This window comes from Pholcus phalangioides, unplaced genomic scaffold, assembly GCF_987345545.1.
Source record: "Pholcus phalangioides strain wild (caught in Gottingen) unplaced genomic scaffold, Ppha-v1.0 ptg000031l_1, whole genome shotgun sequence".
Taxonomy (NCBI): Eukaryota; Metazoa; Arthropoda; class Arachnida; order Araneae; family Pholcidae; genus Pholcus; species Pholcus phalangioides.
In genome coordinates this window covers 2,784,602-2,812,042 of record NW_028301621.1, presented here as the reverse complement: position 1 = coordinate 2,812,042, position 27,441 = coordinate 2,784,602, and the positions used below count along the sequence as shown (strand labels likewise).

The following is a 27,441-nucleotide window of genomic DNA, read 5'->3' as shown; positions in this document are numbered from 1 at the left end:
GACTAATCGCCGACCGATATTATTTACTAGGACTGTAAAAGCAATAAAGAAAAATTTGTAAAATGCAAAAAAATTATGGTATGTTTTTTTGTGTAAAAAAACATAAGGGCATGTTGCAAAGGGACATTAACATGCACATGAACTGAGCCCGTGATAGTAGTATAATACTAAGTAGTATATTTCATTTTGTGCACAATTTTGCAAGTGTTGTTTTATTTCTTTAGCGTATTACTAAGGTTTTTGATTGTTAGTTGAGAGGTTAGTACACAAACCTCTAGCAATCCCTCCCCTCAAACCGAGATTATAGTGTTATTTTGCAGGAAGAAACGTAACCTCCCCCCAGAAGGAAAAAATTTTGAACCCCTACCCCCTCGAGAAAATTCTGCAGACGTCTATGACGGAGATACACTGAAAATGCAAGAGGGCCACAGTTGGGAGGAGGGAGGTTGAATTACGATTGAAGGGTTATCCGTATATTTGTGAATATCATGTCGCTTTTGTATGCATGGGTAAACATAATGCCCTTCCATATCAACCCCCCCCCCCCCAATCACAAGAAGAGTTTGAGGAAGTTCAATATGGCTGGAACTAGAGGCACAGCAGCAGGGTGAAGTTTTTCAAGGAGATATACTGTGCATAAAGCACTTTTTGCAACTTTGAAAGCGGAAAAATTAAGTTTATCCCCTCACCTCCAATACGTTGCGATCATGTTCCTAGTTGTACGCCTGTAAGTTTCAACGTATCACCAGCAACAAGTGTGCGAAAATATTTTGTTACATCTTCACTTTTTGTTTTCTAATGGAGGAGGCGAACCAGAGCCATAACTGGGGGGGGGGGGGAGGCAGACGGATCTCGTGCCCCGCCCGCTGGACCAGAGGGGGCGCAAATTTCATTCTCAAACCTTACCTTCAACATTACAAAGGGGTGCTAAAATGCGCACTTGCCCCAGGTGACCAAGCATCTGGTTGCGGCCCTGGGGAGAACGTGAGTTATTCGTAATTTCTCTGACAGAACCAAAAATAAATTAGATTCCTCTTTTGTCGGCAGAATTTTGCCAATATTTTTACTCCTCTTTGTCAAAAGTCAGCATAGCACAGACACTCCACTCAAAAAAATGACACCAGTCTGGACCCAATTTCATATTTTTACAAGCTTCGTACTGTCTCCCTTCTCGTAATCAAAAATCAACGAATACACCCCCTCCCCCTCCTGATGCTAACGTAAAATTGGAATGGGGCCTGAATTTTTTTTGGTAAAGCTTATTTGTTTTCATATCGAGATACACGAAATTTTATATCTGGAAGCACTTGTCTTTTCTAATTTTTGAAGTTGTCTTTTGAATTAAAAATTCATATATTAATAGTTCACTTCTACAAAATAAAAAAAATAAAAAAATCGAGAAAAGGAAAAAATAATTGGCAAAATTGGCGAGAATATCTTGAAGAGAAAGGGCGATATACCGCCGCTCACGAATAAATAACTAACCGGACCTTCAGCTGGACCCGTATACGCGTACAGGGATAATATTAACTCATATGCATATATACATGTCTTTCATGAAGAAAAAAAGAGTTGGGTGCCTACTCCTTTACATAAAAGAAAAATGCTGTATAAAGAAGGGTGATTTCAGTTTACAATTTGTCTCCACAGGGTATCTTGAAACGAAAAAATGAACAGCAACGCTGTGGCCGGCATGAATAGGAACTGAATGGAAGGAAAGACGGGGGATTAGGTGAGAGGTGAAAGTTTGGACGAGTCCATTTCAGAAAGCAAAATAGGTTATTTTCACGAACCTCCCAGTATCTTTCAAGAATCGGTAAAGGGTTAAAGGGCATTGTATCATGTGTATATGTTGTTTATAATTTTTGTGATTGTGTTTTTAATTGGGTTGCTGTATTTTTGAAATATATGACATCCATATTTGTTATGGGCATCTTTTTCTCAGCCACCTCGTTGGGCATTTTGCCTGTTGTGGGATTGTATTTGTATATAAATTATTTGGCCATAAAAGAAGGTTGGCTAAATCTGAGGGGTGCCCATTAACAGGGGTTTTACTGCATTACTTATCATATTATTGCATTATCCATTATATTGTTTCATATTGCCAATTAAATATTGCTTTTATCAACAATATCTATGTGAATGAATAATTGTAGAATGAATCATCTGAGTTCCCATTATTTCCTATGGCAAAATTAGTTTCGATATACAAATGATTCGGATTAAATGAACATTCATAGAACTAATTTATGCTCATAAACCAAAGTTCTACTGTATCAGCATTTCTGAAAATGTCAATGAAGCTCACAATCAGTAACACCAATGAATGGTAGCAGATTTTGGTCTTTAAAACAAATTCTGCCGCAATGAATTTCATAATATAAAAAAAAGAAAAACTTTCAGTTTACCAAAATCTCTATTAATGTTTTGCATATTACCTTCTCAAAATGATGAATAGCAAGCCATATTTCTCCCTGAGCATTGAACACACATCCAAGATTGCTCCAAGCCACAGCAAAAGTTGGACAAGTCTCTATAGCCTTCAGATAGCATGCCTGTTTTTCCCATTCAACACAGCAAAGTTTAAAAGCAAGGTGGTGTTGAATGGGAGAAAATGGAAAGAAAATTAATTAATAAATAAAATTAGGTTGTCATATTTATAAGTCACAGCCAGCAGTGCTATAAGCTTATAGATCGCATGAATCGTAATCAGTGCAGAATGAGATGATGTAAAACCTTATTTGTGTGCTTGCAAACATCACACACTCCTGGAAAAAAAACATCCATAGGCATTAAAATAGATGCTTTACTGTAAATAGAAACAACCTATTAATGACATGACTTAAATGGTTCAGACTAAATTAGATTTTACTTCATCTCTTGCAAGCAGCCTGCTTCATGTTGCAGAGACGCGTGCTACTGGGAGAGGGGAAGTAGTTGCAGCCATTCACAGGCACATTACCACTGGCTGTAACAGGAGTTTTATATATATATATCTCTCTCAGAGTTACAGAAAACCTATTGTGTAGCATATACACTTATTTTTATTTTTACAGAACTTATCTTCCATAAAACTCTTTTCCCATCCTAAAACCAATTATTTAAAAAATTATACTAATAGGAAAGTCACTGATTAAAAAAAAAGAAAAAAATATTAAATGAAAGTTTCTTCAATCAATGATTTTTTTCTCAAATTATTTTTTTCATAAGGAACTCTTAAAAACCCCAGCATAAACTAAACATATTATGTTTTGTTTTTATATATTACATTACCACAGAGAGTGACAGCACCAGTTTTCAAGTATCCATCCTCCATAAATTCATCTTGCTGTTCTTTCACAAGCACTCAGATATGCCCTACTATAATACGCTATGTCTTTAAAAAGGGAAAGAAAGAAAAACGGAACGTTAGAGTAGTAGACAAATCCAAGTTCACTATAAGCTGAAAATCAGCCTTCCTTCAAAAACAAGCAAAAAACAAAAAGGAAAAAATGCATATTAATATTTTTCAATCTGAAAGAATAGAAAAATAGTATCAGAGCTGAAATGAATCAAGCACAAAGTAAATTTAAAAAAAAGATGGCAATAGTAAATAACAATTGATACCTTCATGGAATATTCATTAGTGAAATCAATGTAATGTAGCAGCGTGGAGCTGTTACCATATTTCACTTGGAAAAAAATTCTCAAGAGAAATTTCATTTATTGAAATAAGTATTTTAAATGACATTACTTACAATTACTTACAGTAGAACTTTGATTATCCAGGGGTGAATTAAAAGGGGTATAAAAATGACAAAACTTCTCAGAAGGTGAAGCAGAGCCAAGCGCAAAATAACTGCAGATCTGTGAAGCCCCATTTTTATTACTTTAATTATTGTCAGGAAAGGATGGATCTCTTACAAGTTCAATTGAAAGGACCTTAAAAGAATGAATACATACCCGTCCCTCACTTCCTTGGGTTAAAGGTGTTTGCTTTATAGAGAATGCATACTAAAACTTCCTGCCTATAATCCAAAGCTGTGCATTATCTGCTAACAAATTTTGCTTTGAGAAAAAAAGTCATCTTATAATCCCAGTACCACATACACTGCATTTGCAAATTTCATTTGCCAATAATGAAATTTTAGAGTAGACAGAATTTTTGATCAATTTTTTTTAAATAAAAATAGATTTTTTAATACAGATAAAATATATCTTTCATGAGATCTTTGTTTCCCCCTGCAAATTTATAAATCTATGTAAATTTACATTTTCAAAAAATATTTTTTTACAAATTAATTTTAAAAATATTTCCATTTCTACCCCTCAGAAAAAAAAAGCTGCATATAAATACACAATAGGGCTGGACAAATCACAAAAATTCTAGGCACCAGAAAAAATTTAGGCTTAAATTTACCCAAAGGAAAAAAAATCTGAAATAATGTTTCTTTAACTTATGAAATAGTTTCTTTTTACTTTTTCAGGGCATGGTAACCCTTTTATGTTTGCAGATTTGTTATAAATGTCTAACATTTTGTGTTGCACTCGGCCTGTAATTTAATATAACACAAAAAACATTTCAGGCCCCAATAGAAATCTTTTAGTCACCATGGTAACCTGGGGCCTAGGATTCATCCAGCCCTGCACTACAATATAATGTATGATCTTATATGCAGGAAATTATATCAAATTATATCACACAGTAAGCAATATATGCCCTTCAAAGCCATTCCATGAGATGATCTGCCTAACAAACTGAAATTTTTTTTATACAATAACATGCTCTGTACTTAAGCTCATATCTGGATACTGGATAGGCGTTTCTTTTATCCAGTTGCAAAAACTTTTGTGGGGGGGGGGGGGGAGAATACGATTTTAATTTATGGGATAAAATAATAGAGGCTCGTGTTGAACCTAGACCATTCATTTTGGACCTGGTTTATGTCACTATTATACATTAAAATCTCCTCCAATGGCCACCTCTGAACAGCCACATTTTATTGGAACACATCCCATCGACTTACAAATACAAATACAACGCCACAACAGGCAAATTGCCCAACGAGGTGGCTGATCCCCGAGCCCCTACCTACTACACCACACATGCAACCCCCCCCCCACGGAACCCCCCAACGAATCGGTACGTGCGGGAATGTGCGTGTACGTGTAGTGCAACCTGACGTAAAGTTTGTTTCTGTGTAATGCTTGTTATATGTAGTGCTGTCATCTGCCCCCAGTTTTACTAACTATGAGTGAAGTGTTATGATTGAATGATTTACCGTTGTAGGACTGTTGCTCTCTGTGGCGAGACTTTTTAACGGGGAGATCGGCTCGCATTTGCGCCTTGAAGTTGGGAACCACAGAAAACCAACTTCAGCCGACCACCACTGTGGGGTTCGAACCCGGATCCTCGCATCACAAGTCCGGCACTATAACCACTCGACCACCACAGCGGCATTACAAGAAATCCAAGAACGGCTACTTTGGACATTGGGTCGGGGGAAGAGGAAAATATGATTTTCAAGCCGATTTTTAAGGGAGTTTTCTTGCTCCTTTCCTACATAATATACCTATTCATATTTGCGAGCACCATTTTTAGGTATGTCCAGGGTACTGATTTTTTGAGTGTGACGATTCATTTTTTCTTTTTAACAAGAATGTATGTCTCAAACGATGATTGGACTTCGGAACACCCTAGAAAGATAGAACTGAAGGTCCTGCAGTTTTCTCAGCAAGCATACTTTTGCATGCCATAAACAGGTCATTTTATTGAAATCATAAGAACCTACACTGTGTAGGTTCCTCCCCCCAACAAGACCCAATCAAAACAATTTAAAAAAAAAATCAATTAAGGAAAAAGGCAGCCTTCCCCCCAGACAGTTCCTAGCCCCTGAGCAAAATATAATCATGGATGGATAATCTTGGGTATATAAACTCTCAAAAGCAGTTTCATCTTTTCTTTTTGAAGACATTTGATCAGAGAAAACGAAAAAAAAACCCTTTAAAGTATAAGGCTGCTGGTGAAAAAAAACTAAAGTGGTATCACATGTCAAGAGGTGCATAATCAATCTCTCTCTGTTAATGTGTTTGCCACACGGTTGTTAATAGAATACAATAATTATACAGGGATGTTGCAACCAAGACCATTTCCTGATAAATATTTGTCAATAAATGCTAAGTACAGTCACATCGTTGTTAGTTTGCTTGACTGGTCACCAACACAATTTTTGATGGCTACTCAAAAGGAAGTGACTTCGAACTACGGCTGCCCTCTATAGTTGTTTTCGCCAATAGCAACCGATGAAAAAGCTCAGGAAAAATCTAAAAAAAATTTCAATCGAAAACAATTTTCTTCCAAATCTACTTTTTCTGTTAAAATCCTGAGAAATTTTCAACAAATCCGGAGAGGAGGAGGAAAGGCAAAAAAATCTAGAGTTGGCAGGTCTGGTCCAATGTGAGCAAAAGTAGGAAACAGTAGGGCTAAAAAGTAAAATGGGAGAGGGTACCCCCCGAACAACATAATCATAGTATAATAAAAAAAATCCCTAAAAAATTTTTTTCAATTATTTTTTTTATAGCATTATTTCAGTTCCTTGTAAGATTGACTTGAGCCAAAACAAAACAACAGAAATGACTTGGTTAAAAAAAACCAAATTTTGGCCGAAACAGTGTACAGCAACCACAGATAATTCTTATATGTATAATTTATATATTGTGAGGAGAAAGATATTTTTTTTCTTTTTTTGGAGTCTTCTACAGTCCGGTCTGTCAATTCTCTTCAACAATGCACACAGCAAATTATGAAGACAAGTAAGATTTTAAGAATGACGTTCTTTCGTGACCACTTCCAAAAGCATAGTGGGAAATGTGTGAATTAAAAGGTCTGATGCAAATGAGTCAAGGTGGACTGGATGGTTTTACTGCGTTGCCCAACTGTTCTACTGTTCTACTGCTACAAACTTAGAATAGGCCTATGTATCCAACTGCTACTGCTTTGTAATGCAATTATTTTGTATGCAGATTCTCCCGGGGAAGATTTTGCATAGTCTCGTTAAAATATTATATATTCATTGTCTTGTTTGTGTTTTTCTTTGTTCAATATGTATAATTTGATTTTTGTGATCGGGAAGATTGTCTTCATCGCCCCCCCCCCCCCCCGTATCCATACCCATGGCTTCAATCAACTTTGCGAGCGAAATCATTTAAGCCCTCAGGATATCATGAATATTAAATTCAATCCATTCCTGCATACGTCATTGCGAGTTGTATATACGGACATCTGGCAACCCTAGATCCTCCCCTCATCAACATTTTCATCAACAAGCATCAAACCTAGCACAACTCAGGTCTATCGCCATAGGCAATTTACTACCTAGTGAGTTGTGCCGGAAGTGGAAGTGTGTGTGTACCTAACAGTCTGAGTGCGTATCTAGTGATGTGTATGATTTTTCAGTGCTGCCATCTACAACTCAGAAGTGAAGTGAGTGATATGTAGTGACTGAATATTGGTACTGTTTGTGGGCCTGTCGTTCTCTGTGGAGAGACTTTTTAACGGGGAGATCAGCTCGCATTTGCGCCTTGAAGTTGGGAACCACAGAAAACCAACTTCAGCCGACCACCACTGTGGCAACGGTGGGGATCGACCCAGGTCCCCGCGATGCGAGTCCGTCACTATGACCAGTCGACCACCACAGCGGCTAAAATCTTCGCCCAACATGGGGCACGAACCCATGACTCTGAGATTAAGAGTCTCATGCTCTACCGACTGAGCTAGCCAGGCGACTCTACAGCAAAGGTCCAGACCAGCAAAGAAAGAAAAGTTCTTTTTTTGTTCATCCAGTCTAAATAGCTTTTTTGCCCCACCCATATAATGTCAGCCCCAATGTAAGGTGGCTACATATTGGCATTGTTCTTTTCTGTTGCTACTCACCCATCTATCCCTATGGGGCAAAAAAAAAAAAATGAATAAAACCTGAGAGAAGAACAGAAATATTGAATGCAACAGCTTCTCCTGGATTTTAGGGGGGGGGGGAAATCGAACAAAAAGATCTCTGGAGAATCAAAAATTTGTGACCTTCACTCAAATTTTTCGGAACTTCCGTGACCTTTTTCCCGTTCCGTGACTTTCCCGTGATGGTAAACACACTGAATATTAGGTGAGATATTCAATTCTCAAAATCAGAGAAAAAGTAGAAAAACAGCATAAATTGATGGATAATGCGTCTTCCCCTCATTTGTCATTCGTACCAAACTTTTCCCAATATTTAGATCCAAATATCTCAGCACTTAGAATATTGCACTTAGAAACGTGGAATTTTTTTGTTGACAACAACCAACTGGAAGTCAAACCACGTGAAAATTTAGATGTTTTTGATTTTGTGACACTGCATTTTCACTCGAAACCAAGTAGTGCAAGTTTTGAATGCATTTTGACCATTCTCCACATTTAAACCATACTTTTACAATGAATGGTTAATGAAATAAACGCCAAATTAGGACTTACAAGACACCCTGTATAATCACCATAATCAGTAATAGAATGGATTATCATTTCACATGCTATATATGTAGATTGCAAATGTTAGTTTTTTCCAGAAATAAAACTACTATTCCCAATAACAGTCACATTTCACAGTTCTGTTAGTGGCTGTTGTTGGGGAAATTTTACTGTACTTGCATCAGTTTTGTATGTATTTTCACTTCTCTATATAGATTATGATTGTTTGACGTAAATAACATGAGGATATACACTTAATATTTTTTTAATTTACATGGACATTTCAAATTGGCAAACTGCATGAAAAATACTGTAGTTTATTTGAATTGCAATTACTAGGACTCGGATTTCCGTGTCTTAACTTTTTTTTTACATATTTTGCTATTTTTGTGATACAGCATATTTATTTTTAAAATTTTGAGGCATATTTTACAATTTGATAAAACTTAAAAATTTTCCAGCTATTCCAATTCCGCTGCAGATTGGTTTTTTCGGTTCCGGACTCTGACCAGAGCTTTTTCTTCCCAATTTATTCACAAAAGCCTGCAAAATGTAACCCCCACAACCTAGCCCCCCCCCCCCCCCCAAAAGCAGAATATGCCGAAGTCTGCAAAATACATCCCAGAACAATCTGGAAGAATTTTAAGAAAAATGTAGAAAACCCTATTATGTGGGAACTGCAGAACATTTCCAGTCAGTCGAGGGCTCACTGCAGAACAATGCAAAACATTCTGCTTTGGAGCCTAGGCCATCTACGACTATTTATAAACGGATCAAATCCCACCAAAAACCAGAAATATACATGCCAACTGATAATCTCAACACTTTTTAACATCATGAGCAAGCACAATGAATCCGTAGTGTATCATTTAGGGTGAGGAATTTCATGCAATAAAAATAAAACATTGCTGATTGGACAACAATCCTGAAATTCAGGTTTTTTTTTCAACCAATCAGCAAAGACATTGAATTTTTAAAGCATAAAAATACTAGCCCTTCAACAACACTAGCGTATGGCTGCAAATAGATTAATCATATGAATCGGTGATGGTAACTCGTGGGAAAAATCTGCTAATATTGATCTGTGGGGGAAAATTTTCCATCATTTGTGGGAATTTAAGTTTTTATTAAATAAAAAGAATTTTTTTTTAATTTCGCGCAACACTTTTCTAAAGCTAAATTCTCAGCAAGATATTTTTACCTATAAATAGCAGCACATTAATTCTGAATTTGTGGGGAAAAGCTTGGGAGATGTAAATAATTTTGAAACAAAAAAAGCTTTCGTGGCTATTGTGCAAATTAGAATTAAGCTTAAAAGTTGATTCGTGTATTATTGTGAAATCAAATTTTCAACATGCCTAAAGTGAAGTGAAGAACTTATAGAAACTGAAAAAATTCATTTCTGAATATGGTGAGAAAATATTCTGTACAGATGAAACAGTATTGTTTTGCAAACTATGCGAAACTAAAGTTGTGGCAGAAAAGAAATCGCTTCGTAGCAGCACCACACCATAAGAACATAAACAAGGCCTTCAATCACTAGAGGACAAGAAAACATTTTTTCTTTGTCTTGACATTAGATAATTTCTGTGTGAGTGTTTGATACATTGACTGTAAGGGGAAAAAAAAGCTATGTTATTGATTCTCTGATACTCGTAGTGGTTAGTAAAAAGAAGAATTTTTGTTCAAAATAATTTAGACTGCATCAACACTTCTCATATTATTTTGCTAAAACTAATTTTATCTGAGATAGGAATAAAAAATTCAGGATATTTTTTTCATTTTATAAGGGCATACATTTAGTTTTTAAAGACATATAAATGCATTTTTATAGAACATATTTTAAGGCATAGAAATCCTAGCCCTAGTGATTACTGTAATTTTGCAACTCTTATTCTCAGCAATTTAATGGTAGTCTCCTTGTCATGCTCGGTTCGAAAGAAAGAAACCCAAAAGTCCCCTTCCCCTAGTTTATCAAGGTTCTACTGTATTTTGAAAATCCTGCCTGTCCCAAAAGATACGAATTCATAAAAAAATTGTTAAAGAAGCGTATCTTTATATTAAAGGGCAGGAAATTTTTCATTATTCTACTCAATGAAGCATGTAATTACTAATTGGCCATTGTACCATAAGAACCATGTTTGCAAAACTGAATAAATATTCCAAAAAAAAGCTTCAATTTTGGGAGAAAGCAGATAAACATGTTCATTTTCCTTTCAACAAAACTTCAGATTCCTATAGAAAAGATATAAGCAATGTTTTTCAAAATCACTTCTTTTCCTGAAATAATTCCAAATGTTAGATCTTCAGCGAAACCTGTAAAGTAATATATTTATGAAGTTGTGAAGTATCAACACCAACTAACCACCTGCAAGAAACATTAATGTTAAGTTGGAAAAAAAAATTTATATTAAAATTTTATACCACATGAGAACAAATACCAAAAAACAAAAATGATCTGAATTCAGCTCTTGGTGAAATTTTTTAAAGTAAATAAAATAACTATAGCCAAATAATAAGTTAACATTGATAAAAAGGATATAGTGAAAAAAAAGGTGAAGATGGGAATTTTGATGTGAGATACATGAATTTATACATTTAAATATGTAAACATTAGAAATGGCTTTATTACCTTAGCTTCGTCCAATCTTCCTAATGCCTTTAAAAGGTTACCTAAATCACTTCGAACACAATACAAATCCTAGAAATACAAAATTTAATTTTAAACCAACAATGATTTATAACTATTATTAAAATACAAGGTTCATACTCACCTTCATGAATAAATTTCATTGACTTCCAGGTTTCCCCCAATAAAATATTAAAAAAAATTCTAGGCAGTGATTTTCAAGTTGAAATTTCAACAATTTGTTAGTACAGCTATCGCCTGACTTATGCAAACTCAGAGTTGAACAATATTCTGTGAAAAACTAGTGTACCTCCAACTCAAGCACAATCACCGGATTATTGCAGAGAAAGTACCAATTATCAACTGATAATCATGACTGTGTAGTTTCATATAGCTAAATCCAACATTACTTACAATCTTAAAATGGATTTATTAAAATGCTTATTGGCTACTCTGAATTTGACCTATAACTGAAAGGTGTTTTCTTGCTTTCAAACTTCATGCTATAAAAAATATACATTTGCTATATGTTAAGGCACATATACATTAGCGCTCTGATCTTTCAACCTACATTACAGCCCCCACCTGCGGCAGTTCTAATCTGTTCGTTGTCCTTCTTTTGTGTTCCAGACGTGCCAACTTTCGAAATCCAAAAATTCTGAGATTTTCCCACGAGGGACCCGAATGAGAAAAAAAATTTACAATTTTTTTTAAAAATCAATTCAGGAAAGTGACCCCCCCCCCCCCACCAGACAGGTCCTGCATAGCCCCTAATAAGCAGAATATATACACAGACGTGCCAACTTTTGGAATTCAGAGGTACCCCCGACACTCTCATAGACTATCAAAATTCTTTTTTTTTCAAAAACAAATTTTTATCAATTAAGAAAAAGTTCCATTCCCCCCCCCCCCAAAGGCAGATTCTGCATTCTCGCTGAGAAGAATATAATTAATTCCGTGTCAGTCTTTCCAGGCAGAATAGAGAAATCACATCTACATACTGCTCATATAACATAAGTGTTTCCTTTCGTAGATGCTATCAGTGATCGATAATCTTGGGTATATGAACTCTTAAAAGCTTTATATTTAGCTTTATATAGCTTAAAGTTTTATATTTTTTTTCTGAAGACATATTTACTTAGAAGAAACAATTAAAAAACTTCAAAATACAAAGCTGCTGACGAAAAAACTTGTTTACCACACGGCTGTTAATGGAATACAATAACGATTATGCAGGAATTTCAACAACCAAGGTCATGCCCCTGATAAATGATTGCAGATAAATGCTACGTAAATAGTCACGTCTTTGCCAGTTGCTTAAATGCGGTCACCAAGACATTTTTACAGCTGCCCTCTATGTGTGTTTTCCCTTCGGCAGCAGTCATTGACGTCACGACTACGTGAAAGCTCGCATAAAATCTAATTTTCTGCAAAAATCCAGAAAATTTTTTAACAAATCCGGAGAGCGGGAGGAAGGATGAAAAATCCGGAGTTTCTCCCGCCTAAATCCGAAGAGTTAGCAGGTCTGGTTTTTTTTTTTTTTAAATGTGTTTTTGTTGAAAAACTTATTCCCAGTAGGTCCACTGCAAACAGCCCAAGAATCATTAACACCACCATACAAATTACCGAACCGCTAATTGCAAATGCTTACATTACACGATCCACGTGCTAATGTACACACACCTTAAATCATAAACTAACTTTTATGATAAATTATTGAATGAAAACTAGTTTCTTCCAGATGTTTTTTTCTGCTTCAGAAGAAATTGTCCAACCCTGAAATGAATAACTAAGACATTGTAATTTTTACCGAATGACAGACATTTTCTCCAAATTTAGGTCCTAATTTATATTAGTTAATTATAAGTTAGCTTGTTGACAAACTTTGAAAAGCAAGCATCTGTAGAGAGGGATTTTCACATTTAATTTATGCTCGAAGTTTTCCTCTGCTACTGAGGAAGGACCTTCACAGTTTTAAAATGTGTCTAACTACATCACATTCTGAGTATACCTAAACTGGTGTTCTTCCATTTCTACCATGTTTAATATATTTTCATTGATAAAAAAAAAACAATTTAGGTGCTCAACACATTTCTTGAATTTATTTTATTTTAGTAAAAACCTGTCAAAAAAAGTTTTGACTTACTGGATTTAGCTACCCCTCCCCACTCATACCACCACCGACATAATTTCCAACAATTCTGCTTTGTCCTCAGACTTCACTTCTATCAACTGCACATATGAAGTTTTAGGCACCAATGCCAAGCTTTTAGTCACCATGGGAATTTGACATCAGAGCATCATGCTCTGTTAAAACTGCTTAGAAAATAGTTTCAACAGGGCTTGATGCTTTGTAGCATACAATAAATTCATTTTATTTACAATTTCATTTTAAATAATGAACTCAACTTTGACTCCCACATTCAAGACTAATGTAACCAAATGACTAAAGACTGAAATAACTATGAAAACAAGTGCTTATCACTCACAGGGTTATACTGTAATGCTGACACATAAGCTTGCACAGCTTGCTCCATGTCTCCAGCGGCAACAAGAGCGGCAGCCAAATTAATATAGCCATCAATGAAGTCTGGTTTAAGACGAACAGCATGTCTGTAATTCTCAAGAGCTTCTTGTAACTGACCACGTTCTTTGTAGACATTTCCTAGATTAGAATAAGCTTCTGCAAGCATCGGGTTTTGTTTAATAGCCAAAGAACTGAAATGAGCAGATCTACAGGAGAAAAGATAGATTTATCAACTCATTTTCAATAGGGTTGTTACACATGCATGTTAGATTTTTTTTGGTAAAACACTGCATGTAATATCAGCTTCTAGTTTATTTTTATTCATGCAATACTAACTAGGTGCCTGGTCATCATAGCAATTTACCAAATAGTAGTATATATGAGGCGAGTGGCACATTTATAAGATGCTCGTCGTCTGATTGCGGGGGAAAAACACAGATCAGGGTTGGTCTGATTTTGCCCAACCCGAAAAAACAAGAAAAACCCTTGAAAAACCCAACAAAAACTACACCTTAAAACTGCATTTACTTGCAAACAGTATACTTTCTAATGATGTAAGTGCATTGTCATACTCTATCGCAAAAGAAATGCATAAATAAATCTGTGTATTGTGTATTCAATGCTATTTGAATTATATTTCTTACAATTATATATTTTAAATCTCTTTTTTTCACAAGTAAAGAAAATAAACATTTTCATGAATGTTTTCTAACTCACACAATTACCAATCCTTTTCAGTAACACCTTTTGATTTGAGTGATCTTTCACTATTTCTTTCACTTTCACCAATTTCTTTGCTTTTTCACATCCAAGTTTGTTTCTCAGTTTTGACCATACTTAGCCCAAAAGTATAAAAAATATGCTCAATTGATGCAAATGTGGATGTAATTGAATGCAGGTCTTACAAAAAATTTACAGAAGTCTATATTTAAAATCTTATTTCTTTCTTCCTTGCAATGCATGATTTTCCACCATTTTTTTACTTCAACACGTTTTGTGAAAACATTGTTCCTGGACAGAAATCTGCTTCTTCTATTTGAGACATCTGTAATACAATAACAAATTCTATATTCAGTTTTGCAATCCATTGTTCAGCAGAAGCTTCTTGTTCCTTTATTAATCTTTTTCTTCTCAAACCAGGATCAGTCATATTTGCAAGGAAATGAAATGGAGTTGGTCCTTTATCAAAGTGATATGTGCAACAATCCTTATACAAAGATAATTCTTTACTTTCCAATATATCTAGCCATATTTCTACTGTCTGTCCAAGAGTACAGCTATCTCTTTGTAAATTACATAGGGCTTTACCAATACTCGATAACTGCACTTGCAAGTTGACACATCTCTTCATATAATCCTTTGTTATCTAAAACATCACAATACTTTCATAAATTTCTTTATGTTCAATGGATATTTCTATGTATTTTTGGTAATTATGGATGAATGAAGATTCATAAAATCAGCTGAAAAGCCAAAAGCAAGGACATGTGGATGGTTTTGGACAATTATGTGTGTTGTCACAAAATTTTTTCATTTTGTTCTCGTCATCACAAAAACATAATACAGGGTTCATACAAAATTTTCAAAATGAAAAGCAAGGAGTTTTTAAGGACTTTTTAAGGAGTCATGGCATAACTTACAAGTTTTACAGCAAAAAAAAAGGGCGGGGCACATATACAAATTTATTTTTAATTTGCAAACAAACTTTCCCTCTTCTCAAAAATATAGATGTAGAATTGGTTCAAAAATTACAAGTTTTGATTTGATACCCAGCATCATAAGAATTCATAAAATAATCAATCCACATACATGCTTTCTGTCGTCACCAAAGTGTTCTAAAACCTTCAAGTATTAGTCAAAAATATAACTCATAACAGCATTACATAAATTCTAAAAATTCTAAATTCGAAAAATTCATTCCCCCTCCAATTATTCAAAATAAAAACCACAGCCGACAAATATTTTTCTTACAAAATTATTTATATTTGCAGCAACTCTTCAGGGTTGATACAAAATTTTCAAAATGAAAAGTAAGGAGTTTTTAAAGTGTCACACACACACGTGTGTGGGGCCACGCTCCCTCCAAAAAAAAAATTGCACCACTAGACAATAAAAGCCCACAGAAAAACAAAAGAAGCCCACATGTGAATTGATTTTCGTTTAAATGTCTTTTTTCTTTCATTTCTATTTCAATGTTTCTAAGATTTCAACTTTTAGAATAAAGGGTATGATGGGTAGGAATTTCAGCTGAAAAGGAAGAGATATGCTGTGACTGTATGCCCAAGTAACAAGCGACACGAGAACACAAATTCGAACAGTAACAGAGCATGATGATCAAGATTAGGTATTGAGAAGTGTAGTAAGAAAGAAGAGAGTTGCGGTAGTATATAGTATTAAAATGAGATTTGAAGAAATCGGAAGTGATGTACTGAGTTTGCAATAAATTTTGTTTTTATCTTGCTTGAGCTGAGGCCACTTCTGCCAGAGAGAGATACAAATACAACGCCACAACTGGCAAAATGCCCAACGAGGTGGCTGAGAAAAAGATGCCCATAAAAATATGGATGTCATATATTTCAAAAATACAGCAACCCAATTAAAAATGCAATTAATAAAAATTATAAACAATATATACACGTGATAAAATACTATATAATGCCCATAAAGAATTGGCAGATGTTAACCAAATAAGAGTTAAATCACTGTAAACTGTTCATGAAAATATGCTCATAAGCTACAAAATAACAAAATTAAATCCTTTTTATACATTGTATTTTTTTTTCAAAAAAAGCCACAAAAAGGAATTTTAAGAAAACTCGTCCAGTTTTTTCTTCTATAAGTCATGACAGCTTCACATGATCTGCATTTGTGAATGAGTCAAAAATGTTTTATTAATAATTAAATATTGGGGAAAAGTTTATGAACATAGCTATACTGGGAGGAAGGGCAAAGCCTTCCTGCACCCTTTGGTGGCAACACATTTTTCTCTTCACATCATATCTTGTTTATTTTGTCCCACTTCATCAGAGTGATATGAAAAGTGGCATTTGAAAGCACCAGCTTACTGAGGAATTTTACAATCTTAAAGCAACAAAAAAAACCAATGAGATTCATCAAGCACCCTTCCAAAATGGGTTAACTTCCCTCATGAGGGTCCCCAGCCCGGAGTCCCCACCCCATGAGTACCACAAAAAATTGTAATTCATATTCATTTTACCAACGACTAAAATCCAAGAGCCCCCAACCAAGGAGTGGGAAGTCAATATGCAGATAAGTTTATGGGCCCGATACATTGATTTAAAGCGAACTTTTACTGCTAAAATTATAAAAGGCTGAAGCTGGTTTTCTGTGGTTCCCAACTTCAAGGCACGAATGCGAGCCGATCTCCACTTTAAAAAGTCTCTCCATAGAAAGCAAGAGACCTACAAAGGAGTACAAATGTAATTCAATCATAACACATCACTAACTTCACTTCTGAAATATAGATGGCAGCACTGAAAAAACAAACACTACATATGCACTCAGACTGTTGGGCACACACACTTCCAGCACAACTCCCTAGATAGTAAATTGCCCATAGATGGTAATAGAACAGAGTTGTGCTTGGTTTGAAAGAAAGAAAGCCGCCCCGCCCCCCCCCGGAAATCACTCAAACAATCTGGGAATGTGCCGCTGGCCGCTCAATTGAAGTAAGAATTTGCCACGAGCCACTTAATTCATCTGTAAGTGTACCAGCGTCACTTGAGGCAGACCACATTTAGGCCATGTGTTGAGCACATGTATGCTTTAAAATAAGGGGCTGTTCAAGTATTATTTTTGACTCACCGCTCTTGTAAGAAAAAGTCAGCAAAACTCTCACCCTCCCCTTGTCAGCGCCTTCCTCCTAACGCTTATTGGTGGAATCTGAATTGGGGGCTTTCCCCCAGATGATCAAAAATTTATTTTTTTAATCCACAAAATATTTTTTAAAAGAATTGTAAAAATATTTTTTACAATTACCGCGGCGAAATTGTAAAAATATTTTTTACAATTTCGAAACAATATCTTTATATGTTATTATAATCAATTTTTATTAATTTCAATGCTATTTGAAGGCTAAGAACCAAAAATTGTTCAAGAAATTCATTGCGACCCTACCTCTATAAGCCCTTGGTAACCCTTGACCCACGGTAAACATTCGGCCTGTGCGGACCAAATGTGGCCCTGGCGTTGTGATGTGGCCTGTCCCTAAATCTACTTTTGTAACAATGAACCAAGTGACACATTTACAGATCGCTTAAGTGACTCGTGGCACAATTCCAGACCATTTAAGCGATCTGTGGCACATTAAGCGATCCCTTGAGTGACACGTGACAAAGTTTTAGAGCACTAGTCCTGCCACCAGTGCGGTTCTACATCACTCAAGTTATCCGCGGCACATTCCCAAATTACTCAAGTGATCTGCGGCATAATCGCAGATCACTTATATGACACGCGGCGCAGCTCCAGAGCATTTGGATCCGCTAAGTATTTGAAGATCACTAGAGTGGCTCTGTAGGAGACTCAATAGGGAGAATTTTAGTTCAGATGCCCACAAACTAGTCAAAAGTTTTACTCGTTTTCGCGCACCGAGTAAGACGCCATTAAGAATATTTAATATTTTTTATAAAGGGTGGTTGATGACGTAAGAATCATCCACCCCTCCTCCACGTCATCAAGTCAGCAAATCGAAAATCCCCCATCCATGCTGACGTAATACTTGAATGACCCCTAACATAAAGATACCCGAAAGTTATTTTCTGAAGGTTAAAAAAAGTGGATTCAGCTATAGCGGCTGATCGGATTGTCCTTTCCCCCCCCCCCTCCTGTAAAACCAGACGTGGCTCGGGCTGTCACTTTTAAAAGCCGGGTTTTACTAGCAGGTTTTCTATGCCGCACGCAACGTGAATCACCCAGCGCGACACGGCGGCTATTCATCAATATGAAAAGCAGTACGACTGTTTTCATACAGAGCGCAATACGGCTCACGACAGCGCTTTACGTTGGGCGTGATTGCTTCTGGAGGAGTTAAGCGTAGTGTGCCACGCGTTTCAGCTATCTTAACTTCATTTTTGTGTTGTGTCTCTTCCCTTTAAACCGGAGCATGCAACCGATAGAGTAGATGACACCAGGGTCATATACTATATAGCCGTCCTGAGCTGATGTGCCCCGCTTGGAAAACGCAAATGCATAACGTCATTATGTAACTCATTTCTGCTGACACGAAATGATCGTTAGGTTCACGCGGCGCAAAAAGCCTACTCCTAGGAAAACCTGACTTCAGGGATGAACGCTCGTTACGGGATCCCAGGAGAGATAAACCCATTGTCTCTCTCATGGAATCTCGTGTGTGGATAGAGCCTGTTCCTCTTTTTTTTTTTTTGCCTTTTTATTTACGGTAACCAATCTGCGAAACAGATTCGCTTTCCCCGCTCGACTTTAGTTTTTAGCACTTTAAGGCGCGGCGGTGAAAAGATACGCTTGTCGTCGTCCCTTACTCCAGTGGAACTGAATTTTTTTTTCCTTTCTTTTTCAGTAGCAAGTTGTAATGTGAATAAAACACATAAAACACGTCAAAAAAACTGCGGAAAGTAGTGACATTTTACGGTTTCTCAGAATTTTCGAAGTGAGATATTGGCTGTAAGCAAATGGGAAGGAGGGATAAATAGGAAAATAGGAGAGAATTACGGTAAAAAAAAAAGACAATTGCGGCGAAAGTAGGAAAATATTAGGAAAAATAAGAAAGCTGCGAGGTCTGTACTCAGTATACTGCGTAATATAGGAGGTTCGAGACATCGTTTCGCCGCATAAATAAAAACTTAAAAAAACTTTCTCACCACTGGGCATGGGGGAATTTTCGGCTACTGGTTCAGCGGAGTGATGTCGTTCTACGGACCATCGATTTCCAACGCTGACCAGTTTGCGACATAGGCAGTCAAAACTAGCGATTCGGTAAAAAATCGTATTTTTAGAAGCAAAAGCGTATAATCGTATTAATTTACTAAATACGACAAAATCGTAACGGTTGGCAGGTATGTTTCTTCTTCTTTATATTCGGGGGAAGCTTCCTCTTATTTTTCTAGGCAATGCTATTCATCACCATGGGGAATGCCTATTCTAAGAAAGATCATCCCTTCAGAGAAAAAAAGAAAGACTTTTTCAGGAATGGCTGCAAAAAGTAAGGAGTTATAAGAGCCCTTCCAGAGGGAAATGAAAAGTTAGGAGTTTTTAAGTAGTTTGTAAGGATGTGCGAACCCTGTAACATCCATAGCCCTTTCAGCTATCTCCGCACAGAATTCTGCTGTTTTCTTGTGCGAGCCATATTCTACAGTATCTATTAAGTGGGTGCTCTAGCTAGTGTGGATACTCACTGCGATGGAGTCAGCATTTGCATTTGACCATCCAACATCAGTGTGAGATAGTTGAATTTTTCAATTTCTCTGCCATTTAGCATATCAACAGTTTTATCTGCCTCATCTAATAATGATCCAGCTAATTTCTTCCTATTAGGAGGGATATAACCCGGATGCAAAGCATTAACCATTTCTCTAAATGCATCACTGTCGGCTATGTTAAAAATATATTATTTAGCATAAAAAAATTCGGATACTTAAAATTAACCTCTGGCAGTCACTTGTCTTAACAATAAATTGTCTTATTGGCCTTTGGTATGTTCTAACAACCACAATAATATTTGAACTTCCACGTGTAGAAACATCTTCAAGAGATTGCTTTCTTTTCAATGAAGTATATGTCTCTTCACTGCATGAAGGTTCATTATAATCAGTGTTTGATGAACACAAAAACAAGAAATGAGCTTCCGATTTCTTGCATTTATTCACATGAGAATGGATTCTTTCCACTTTTACACCAACTATGGTATTGCAAAACTTACATAAGTCATTTGTTATCAGTTTTATTAGGGATACGTAAATTTCGCAAAAAAAAAAAAAAATTCAAATCAGAAATTTTACATTTAATCACAATAACGAATTCCAAATTAAAAATTTCACTTTCGTTCGCACACACACATGAAAAACAACCTGAATAAATGAAACAGTTTAAATCAAAAATTTCACATTTTAAAAAAAAAGTATTTTCTATTAATTTAACCTTATTTTACAAATGCATTTTATAGCATCAGTTTCCGAAATTAAAAAAAGTTGCAAATACAGTCGGGTACACTTATAACATAACCGGTGGATAAAAAATAGTTTTAAAATCCTTAGAATTTAACCCATTCACGTCTATACTTTTTTTTTTTTTATCTCTGTTATACCCTGCTTAAAACACACACTGTGAATATAACAAACCAAAAAAAAAAATCCAGATATAATACTGCAAAAAAAAAAAACCAAAATTATATAGTCAAAAAGTATAAGCCCCCCCCCCCGATATTCTATTATATAGTCAAAAACACAGCCTTTTATGGACAACATTTTTTGTATTAACCTAAATTTTTTCAATAAACGCGAAAATACACGGATGGAATAGTTACAATTTCTAATCAACAGATAGCACTAAATATTATAATTGACAAAAGTTTAGCGCCACCTGTCGATAATAAATATAATTATTTAGGCAATAAAATTTTTTGACATTTAATTAAAAAAATCCCGTCTTCCTGTGCAGAATTTTATCATCTATGCTTTTCGAATTATATGGAATTTTTACTTGTTTTTATAACTTTGTGATCATTTTTTATTCCTGGTGTCAATTCAAGTTGAGACTGGTGGCTAATTCAAGTGTATTATTAATTGGTGAATTCCCCAAAGCAGAATGTGCCGAAATGTGCGACGTATGTCGCAGAACAACCAGTGCTGTTGCAGAACAATCTGGAAGAATTTTAAGAATAGTGTCGAAAAACGCCATTATGTATATGGAAATTTTTACCGCAGAACATTTTCAGTCAGCTGAGGGCTCGTTACAGAACATCGCAAAACATTCTGCTTTGGGGGGTGAATTCCTAAACATCACAGTGGGATTATTTTTTCTGAATTTTTTAAATGTACAATACTGTCAACTTCAAAGGGAAAAACTATTAGCATAAACTCAAAAAAATAATTAACACTTCAAAAAATATCTGCATGTTATTGTATATTATCTTGTTTTCAAAATAAATTTCCAGGTACCAATCAAAAACTATATTCATGCTATACTATATTTCAATTATGCGAGGCATAATCTTATTTTTTCCATGCCAATCTCAATAATGCATATTTATCATTGCTACATAATCTAATTTAAACACCTCCCTATATCATACACTTCTCGAATCACCTAGAGCTATGTTGTAACCGAACTCGACTGTATTTACATCTAACACAACGCCAAAGAGGGAAAAAGTGATGCTTGTGGTTTCCCTTTCAAGCACGCTCACAAGTACTGAGCAAAATTATGACTTTCCACTTCAAAAAGTGTAAATTACCTAGATTTTGCGTAGTAGTAAAAAAAAAAAATTTCAGCATTTATTCGTTAAAGTTGGCAAAAATTTCGCATTTATTTCATAAATTTTGCATTTATCGCGGTTATTTTGTAAATACAAAATTTACGTATCCCTAACTATGATGAATAAAACTGATTACAAATGTTATAAACAAATGTAGCAACATAGTCCATTCAATGGACTATTTTCTTCCAGAATCTTCTGTCCTTGGCATTGCTGACTAAATTTTACCACCTAAACTTACACTTCTCTCAAAGTAAAACTTTAGAACTTGGACAATTTATACACATAACTTGTGTAGCTAAGCAGCAGAAAGAAATGGTGAAATGCTGTATCCAGGAGAGAAAACATCCATTATCTAGTTCATCGTTGCTTACGACTAATTTGTTAGGGTTTTTGTTTTTTTAATCACTATTCTAATAAATGCTATACTCCTTATCATTTGGGAACAGTGTTTCTCCACTAAAAGTGTTTCTCCACTCATTAGCGAGCCATTCTAAATATGCACAACTAAAATTTTGTAAACAAAACACATGAATGAAGATTTTTGAGAGTTGAAAAAAAAATTCCAATAAAGGAAAAAAAACATGAATACGGGGGGGGCCGACTGTATAACTTGCTTTCCTTATGCTTCAATATCAAAAGCCCTGAAAAAACCCGAATTGGGTTGGATTTTTTCCGGAAAAAAAAAAACTGTTTTTGCAAACCGACATAGATAATACGTTCTTTTCACATTAAACCTGGTGATCGCCAATAGATTGCACTTCTATTTTCAACCAAACTTGGTCATATTGACAAACACCAACTGCCTGAGTTGGAGCATGATAATGTAATAGCAGTATATGAGTCTAAAATGGGTTTATGATGAGGGCAGCACAATATCATTGAACACTGATAGATGAGATAACCTAGCAACAAAACTAAAGCAAACTAAACTAGCAATTTAGGCCTAGAAATTCAACATATAAACTGTAACTTGAATTTAGCTGTAAATGGAAGGTAAGGTGGTAGACTATGTAAGTGCCAAAAAAAAAAATAAATAAAAGAGAAATTGATCAAAACTTGTTTTCACGTTAAACTGACAAATGAGCAATGCTTTATAAGGTATGCCACACATCGGTTAGACACAAGACAAGACAGCTTTAGGTGAGCTTAGGTTATTTTTGTTCATATTGATTTGTATGACATTTCAATTGTCTGACTAACTGGTGTGTTGCACCATACAAACCAACATAAACAACAATGACTAAGCTTGTCTAAAGCTGTCTTGTTTAGTTGTGTCTGATTGGTATGCTCCCAGCCCAATATTATCAATGTGAAAAGTGCCTAGTAGTCTTTCAAGCAGTTCAAAAGAGTGTGTAAAGAGGTTGCAAGTGCAGACGTCTCAATATGCTGCGAAAACAATGTTTTGATTTTCTAACATTTTCACTTTTGGCACTTACAATATTTACCACATTTAGGATTCAAATCTGCTTTGAATATATTTTTACAACAATAAAACATAACATTAAAAAAAAACCTCACTTGTCTAATCTGCGACACTGGAAATGAATGGAGCTTAATAGCAAGAGAACACCAGTATTGGCAGGATCTTGACGCCACAACTGCATGCAATGTCTTTCCGCATTTTCATAATCTCCAGCTTGATATTCCCTGTGAGCCAACTCAGCAAGACCTTAAAAAAAATGCATGAAAAATTTGCAGAAAGGAAAAACTAAATGTGTTATACACTTAGGCTTATATTTAATTAAACATAATCCAAGCTATAGCTTGAAAATAAAGAACAGCATGTTGAAGAGAGGTTTATAGATCTGCTCAATTATCATTTTTGTCACCTGCAGACACATTTTATGCTATACTAATATAGAACATTTAATAGAATGATTTTTAAACATTCCCAGGAATCAAAAAATACAAACAATTAAAATCTGGAGAAGATTTTTGTGTATAAAGCAGGGTTGTGATTTAAATCAGCGATTTAAAATCAACTGATTTTTTGAAGAAAAAAAAAAATCACTGATTTAAATCAATTTATTTCAGATATGAAAATTTGTTTTAATCAATTTATGCAGGTTTAAAAAATTTAATAATTTAATAAATTAATTTTTTATTAAATTATTTTAAATATCTTTATTTATAATATAATAATCAGACAGTTTAACATAGCAATGGAAGGATGGACGAATGACTATTCACAATGAACCATGTGTGCACGTAAGTGTTTTTAAAGAGTGGTAAAGCCATTCTCGTTGATACTATTGACACGTCTGGCTCATGACACACTGGTAATTAATTAGCAAGTTTGGTTTCTATTTTTAGTTCAGTGAAGTCAACAAAAGAAAACTTCAAATGTAAATTAACAGACAATAGTTCAAATATGGTTTTTGCCAGAAAGGCTCTGGATGAAGAGCTTAGCTTTTTAGAGATTACATATGAGTGCAATCAATGCCCACATTTTAAAGCTGTTCGCCAAAGATTTGGTTAAAAATGATGTAACAAAGCATGTTATAAGTAGACTAAAATATTTTCAGTCATTATCTGCCACTACTTTACCACACATCAACTCCGGTCATATATCACCATACAGCAATTTCCAACTTCAAACAATAAAAAGGTCTTATCATCAGCATATAAAAATCAGGGGTCTGTCCAGCAGGAATTTGGGTCCAGAAAACGGACCCTTCACAAAATTCCGGGACAGAAAAATGGACCCTTCACAAAATTCCGGGGCTAAAAAACTGACCCTTCACAAAATTCCGGGGCGAAAAAACTGACCCTTCACAAAATTCCGGAAAACGAACCCTTCATGAAAATTACGTCGTAAAAAACGAACTTTTGAGACTGCTGTGCGACAAAATTCTTATCAGTTATGACCCTAGTCGTAATAGAAAGCCATTGATCTTTTTTTTAAGCATGCATTGTTGGCCCAACACCACCACCCCCTCCCCCATAGATGAGTAATCTTATCTATAGAAGTTGTTGGTTGGATACCGGAACACATGACCTTGAAAAGGCGACCAGAGAAAGAGCGTGACCTTGAGAGGGCTTTCCTAGTTTCTAGGCTTCCTGTTAGGACATCCCGCTGGTTGACCACGGATTGACCGCGTCCCATATTTTATCGCACAACCTATGCCATTACACAAGCGCTTTAGCCCCACACTTCTCCTCAAATGGTCTTTGAATCACAACCTCTTGTTAGTCGTAAAATCAGCGTAGTTGATGCTTATTGTAGAATTGGATTTTTTGTGCACGTTTGTTTTCCCTGTATTGCGCTTTCATTTTTGAAAATTTAATATGAAGCGTGGTCGACCACCAACAGGTGGAAATTCAAGGAATAGTGATTACTACTTTAAAAAACTACGGCCAACTGACGTTTGGGGATGCAGCTCCATAACATCGTTTTTTAAACGCGGATCTGAAAACGTCACCAAAAAGATGTCAGATACAGATAATTCCAATTGTGCTAACCTGGAAAAATTTACTGAAACATTACTTCCTTCATCGGTTTCGAACCACGCTGTCGAAACCTTGGAAAGGCACGATACATTACCGATTTATCGGAGGCACCGAAAGACATTGCCGATTCGTCGGAAGCGGCGGAAGAGATGGCCGATTTATCGGAAGTGGCGGAAGACAATTCCGTTTCTTCGAAAGCGATGGAAGACATTGCTGATTTATCGGAAACGCTGAAAGATGCTACGAATTCGTCGGTAGAGCCGGATTTTCAGAAAATTTCATCTACAGAAACTAGAAAAATGGGACCATAAGTACCGAATTTGTTGAACATCGCACTTTTTGAGAAGCTTCATAGTTGGCTATGTTACAGCATTTCTGCACCTGGCTTTCTTTGCAAAATATGTTCTACATTTTTTGATAAGGGACCCTAGATTGACCAAGGGGTGCAATTTGGTGATCACCCAACACATGTCAACAAGTATATATATAGCCAGAAACACAAACAAGCTGTGAGTGCATCAGAAACTGCATCCAAAAATCCCTTGTATTTGTTTACAGAAAAAACTGAAATTGCTGTGTAGATGACTAAGGAAAAAATGTGAAAGTTTTAACAAAATATATAAAGATTTTGTACTTCATGATTAAAAAAAAATGGGCAGTCTCCGATAATTTTTCTTCTGTAGTTAAGTTCATTGGTGAGGATCTTAGTGACAAAGAAATAGAATGCTATCTTGCTACATGCGGCAAGAATGCCTGCCACCTATCTATCAAATGTGTCAGTAGACGATCTTACAGAGGCAATATCTTTGTATTTAGAGAGGAAAACTTTGACGGCTTTGCAAGTAGCCACTTACTTTACATTGATAGCTGATGAGGCAACTGACGAAGCACAAAGAACACAGTTGGGTTTAATAGTGCGTTACAAGATAGATGGAAGTCCGCTCAGAGAAGAGTTCCTCAGTCTTGTGAACCTAACTGCGACAAATGCAGAATCTGTTACATCTGCCATTGAGAAGTTATTGATAGCAAAAGCGATTTCAATCACTAACTTGCTGTTTTTAGCTTTGGATGGAACTAATGTGATGAGTGGAGAAATATCAGGTGTACAAAGACGTACACGACATTTGGCACCGCATTCTATTTATATCAACTGCAGAAATCATAGACTAGCTTTAGTTTTTGTACATTTGTTAAAAAAAATACCCCATTCTACAGGCTATGGATGCTGTTCTCATAAGCTTATGGAAGCTTTTTCACTACAGCCCAAAGAAACAGCAAGTGTTTTTAGATATTCATCAAAATGTGTATGGTGTAGATGTTTTGAAAATGTTGAGTGTTTCGGTTATACGGTGGTTATCTCATGGACTTGCATGCCAACGAGTGATTGATAGGTTCCAACAGTTGATTGAAACGCTCGATAATCTTTTCTCAAAGACTCAGCAGCCTGAATTGAAGGGGATTAGAGAGCAACTTCTGAATACAGATGTTCTCCTATGTATTCTGTTCTTGGCCGACTTCCTCAAAGTTATAAATAGATTTAGCTTGTGGCTTCAGGGCTCTACAATCATGTTTAGCTCTATTAATGCAAAGGTTCTAGTTGTTTGTGAGGAAATTAAAGTGCTTGCAAATGATTTACATACAGGGGAACACTTCTAAGCAGTGTAAAGATCTGTTGTGCTTCTCTCAAGAATGCGCTGAACTTAGTAGGAAAAAACGAAGCAAGAAAAAGTATGGAATGAGTGCAGACAGCATAATCCAGGAATTTAAGGAAAACTTTATTCACAATTTTATTTGTGATTTTCAGGAAGAAATATCGGCTGCATTTGGTGTGAAAAACAAAACATTAAATGCCTTTGATATATTTCACACAATGAATTTAGATTTGA

The 27,441-nt window shown here is 35.6% G+C and overlaps 1 protein-coding gene and 1 non-coding gene across 2 annotated transcripts in view; both read right to left on the bottom strand.

Moving 5' to 3' along the window:
* sxc (O-linked N-acetylglucosamine (GlcNAc) transferase sxc) overlaps nucleotides 1-27,441 on the bottom strand; it is a 118,536-nt gene that overhangs the window by 68,262 nt on the left and 22,833 nt on the right. Inside the window, exons 3-6 of the mRNA XM_089252845.1 lie at nucleotides 23,624-23,774; nucleotides 13,598-13,841; nucleotides 11,112-11,180; nucleotides 2,439-2,555 (exon numbers count right to left, since the gene is read on the bottom strand). Coding sequence (XP_089108971.1) covers nucleotides 2,439-2,555; nucleotides 11,112-11,180; nucleotides 13,598-13,841; nucleotides 23,624-23,774 — 581 coding nt within the window. The remainder of the gene's footprint in view (nucleotides 1-2,438; nucleotides 2,556-11,111; nucleotides 11,181-13,597; nucleotides 13,842-23,623; nucleotides 23,775-27,441) is intronic.
* Nucleotides 7,690-7,762, bottom strand: TRNAK-CUU (transfer RNA lysine (anticodon CUU)). The gene has a single exon. It is a non-coding gene; the product is annotated as a tRNA-Lys (tRNA).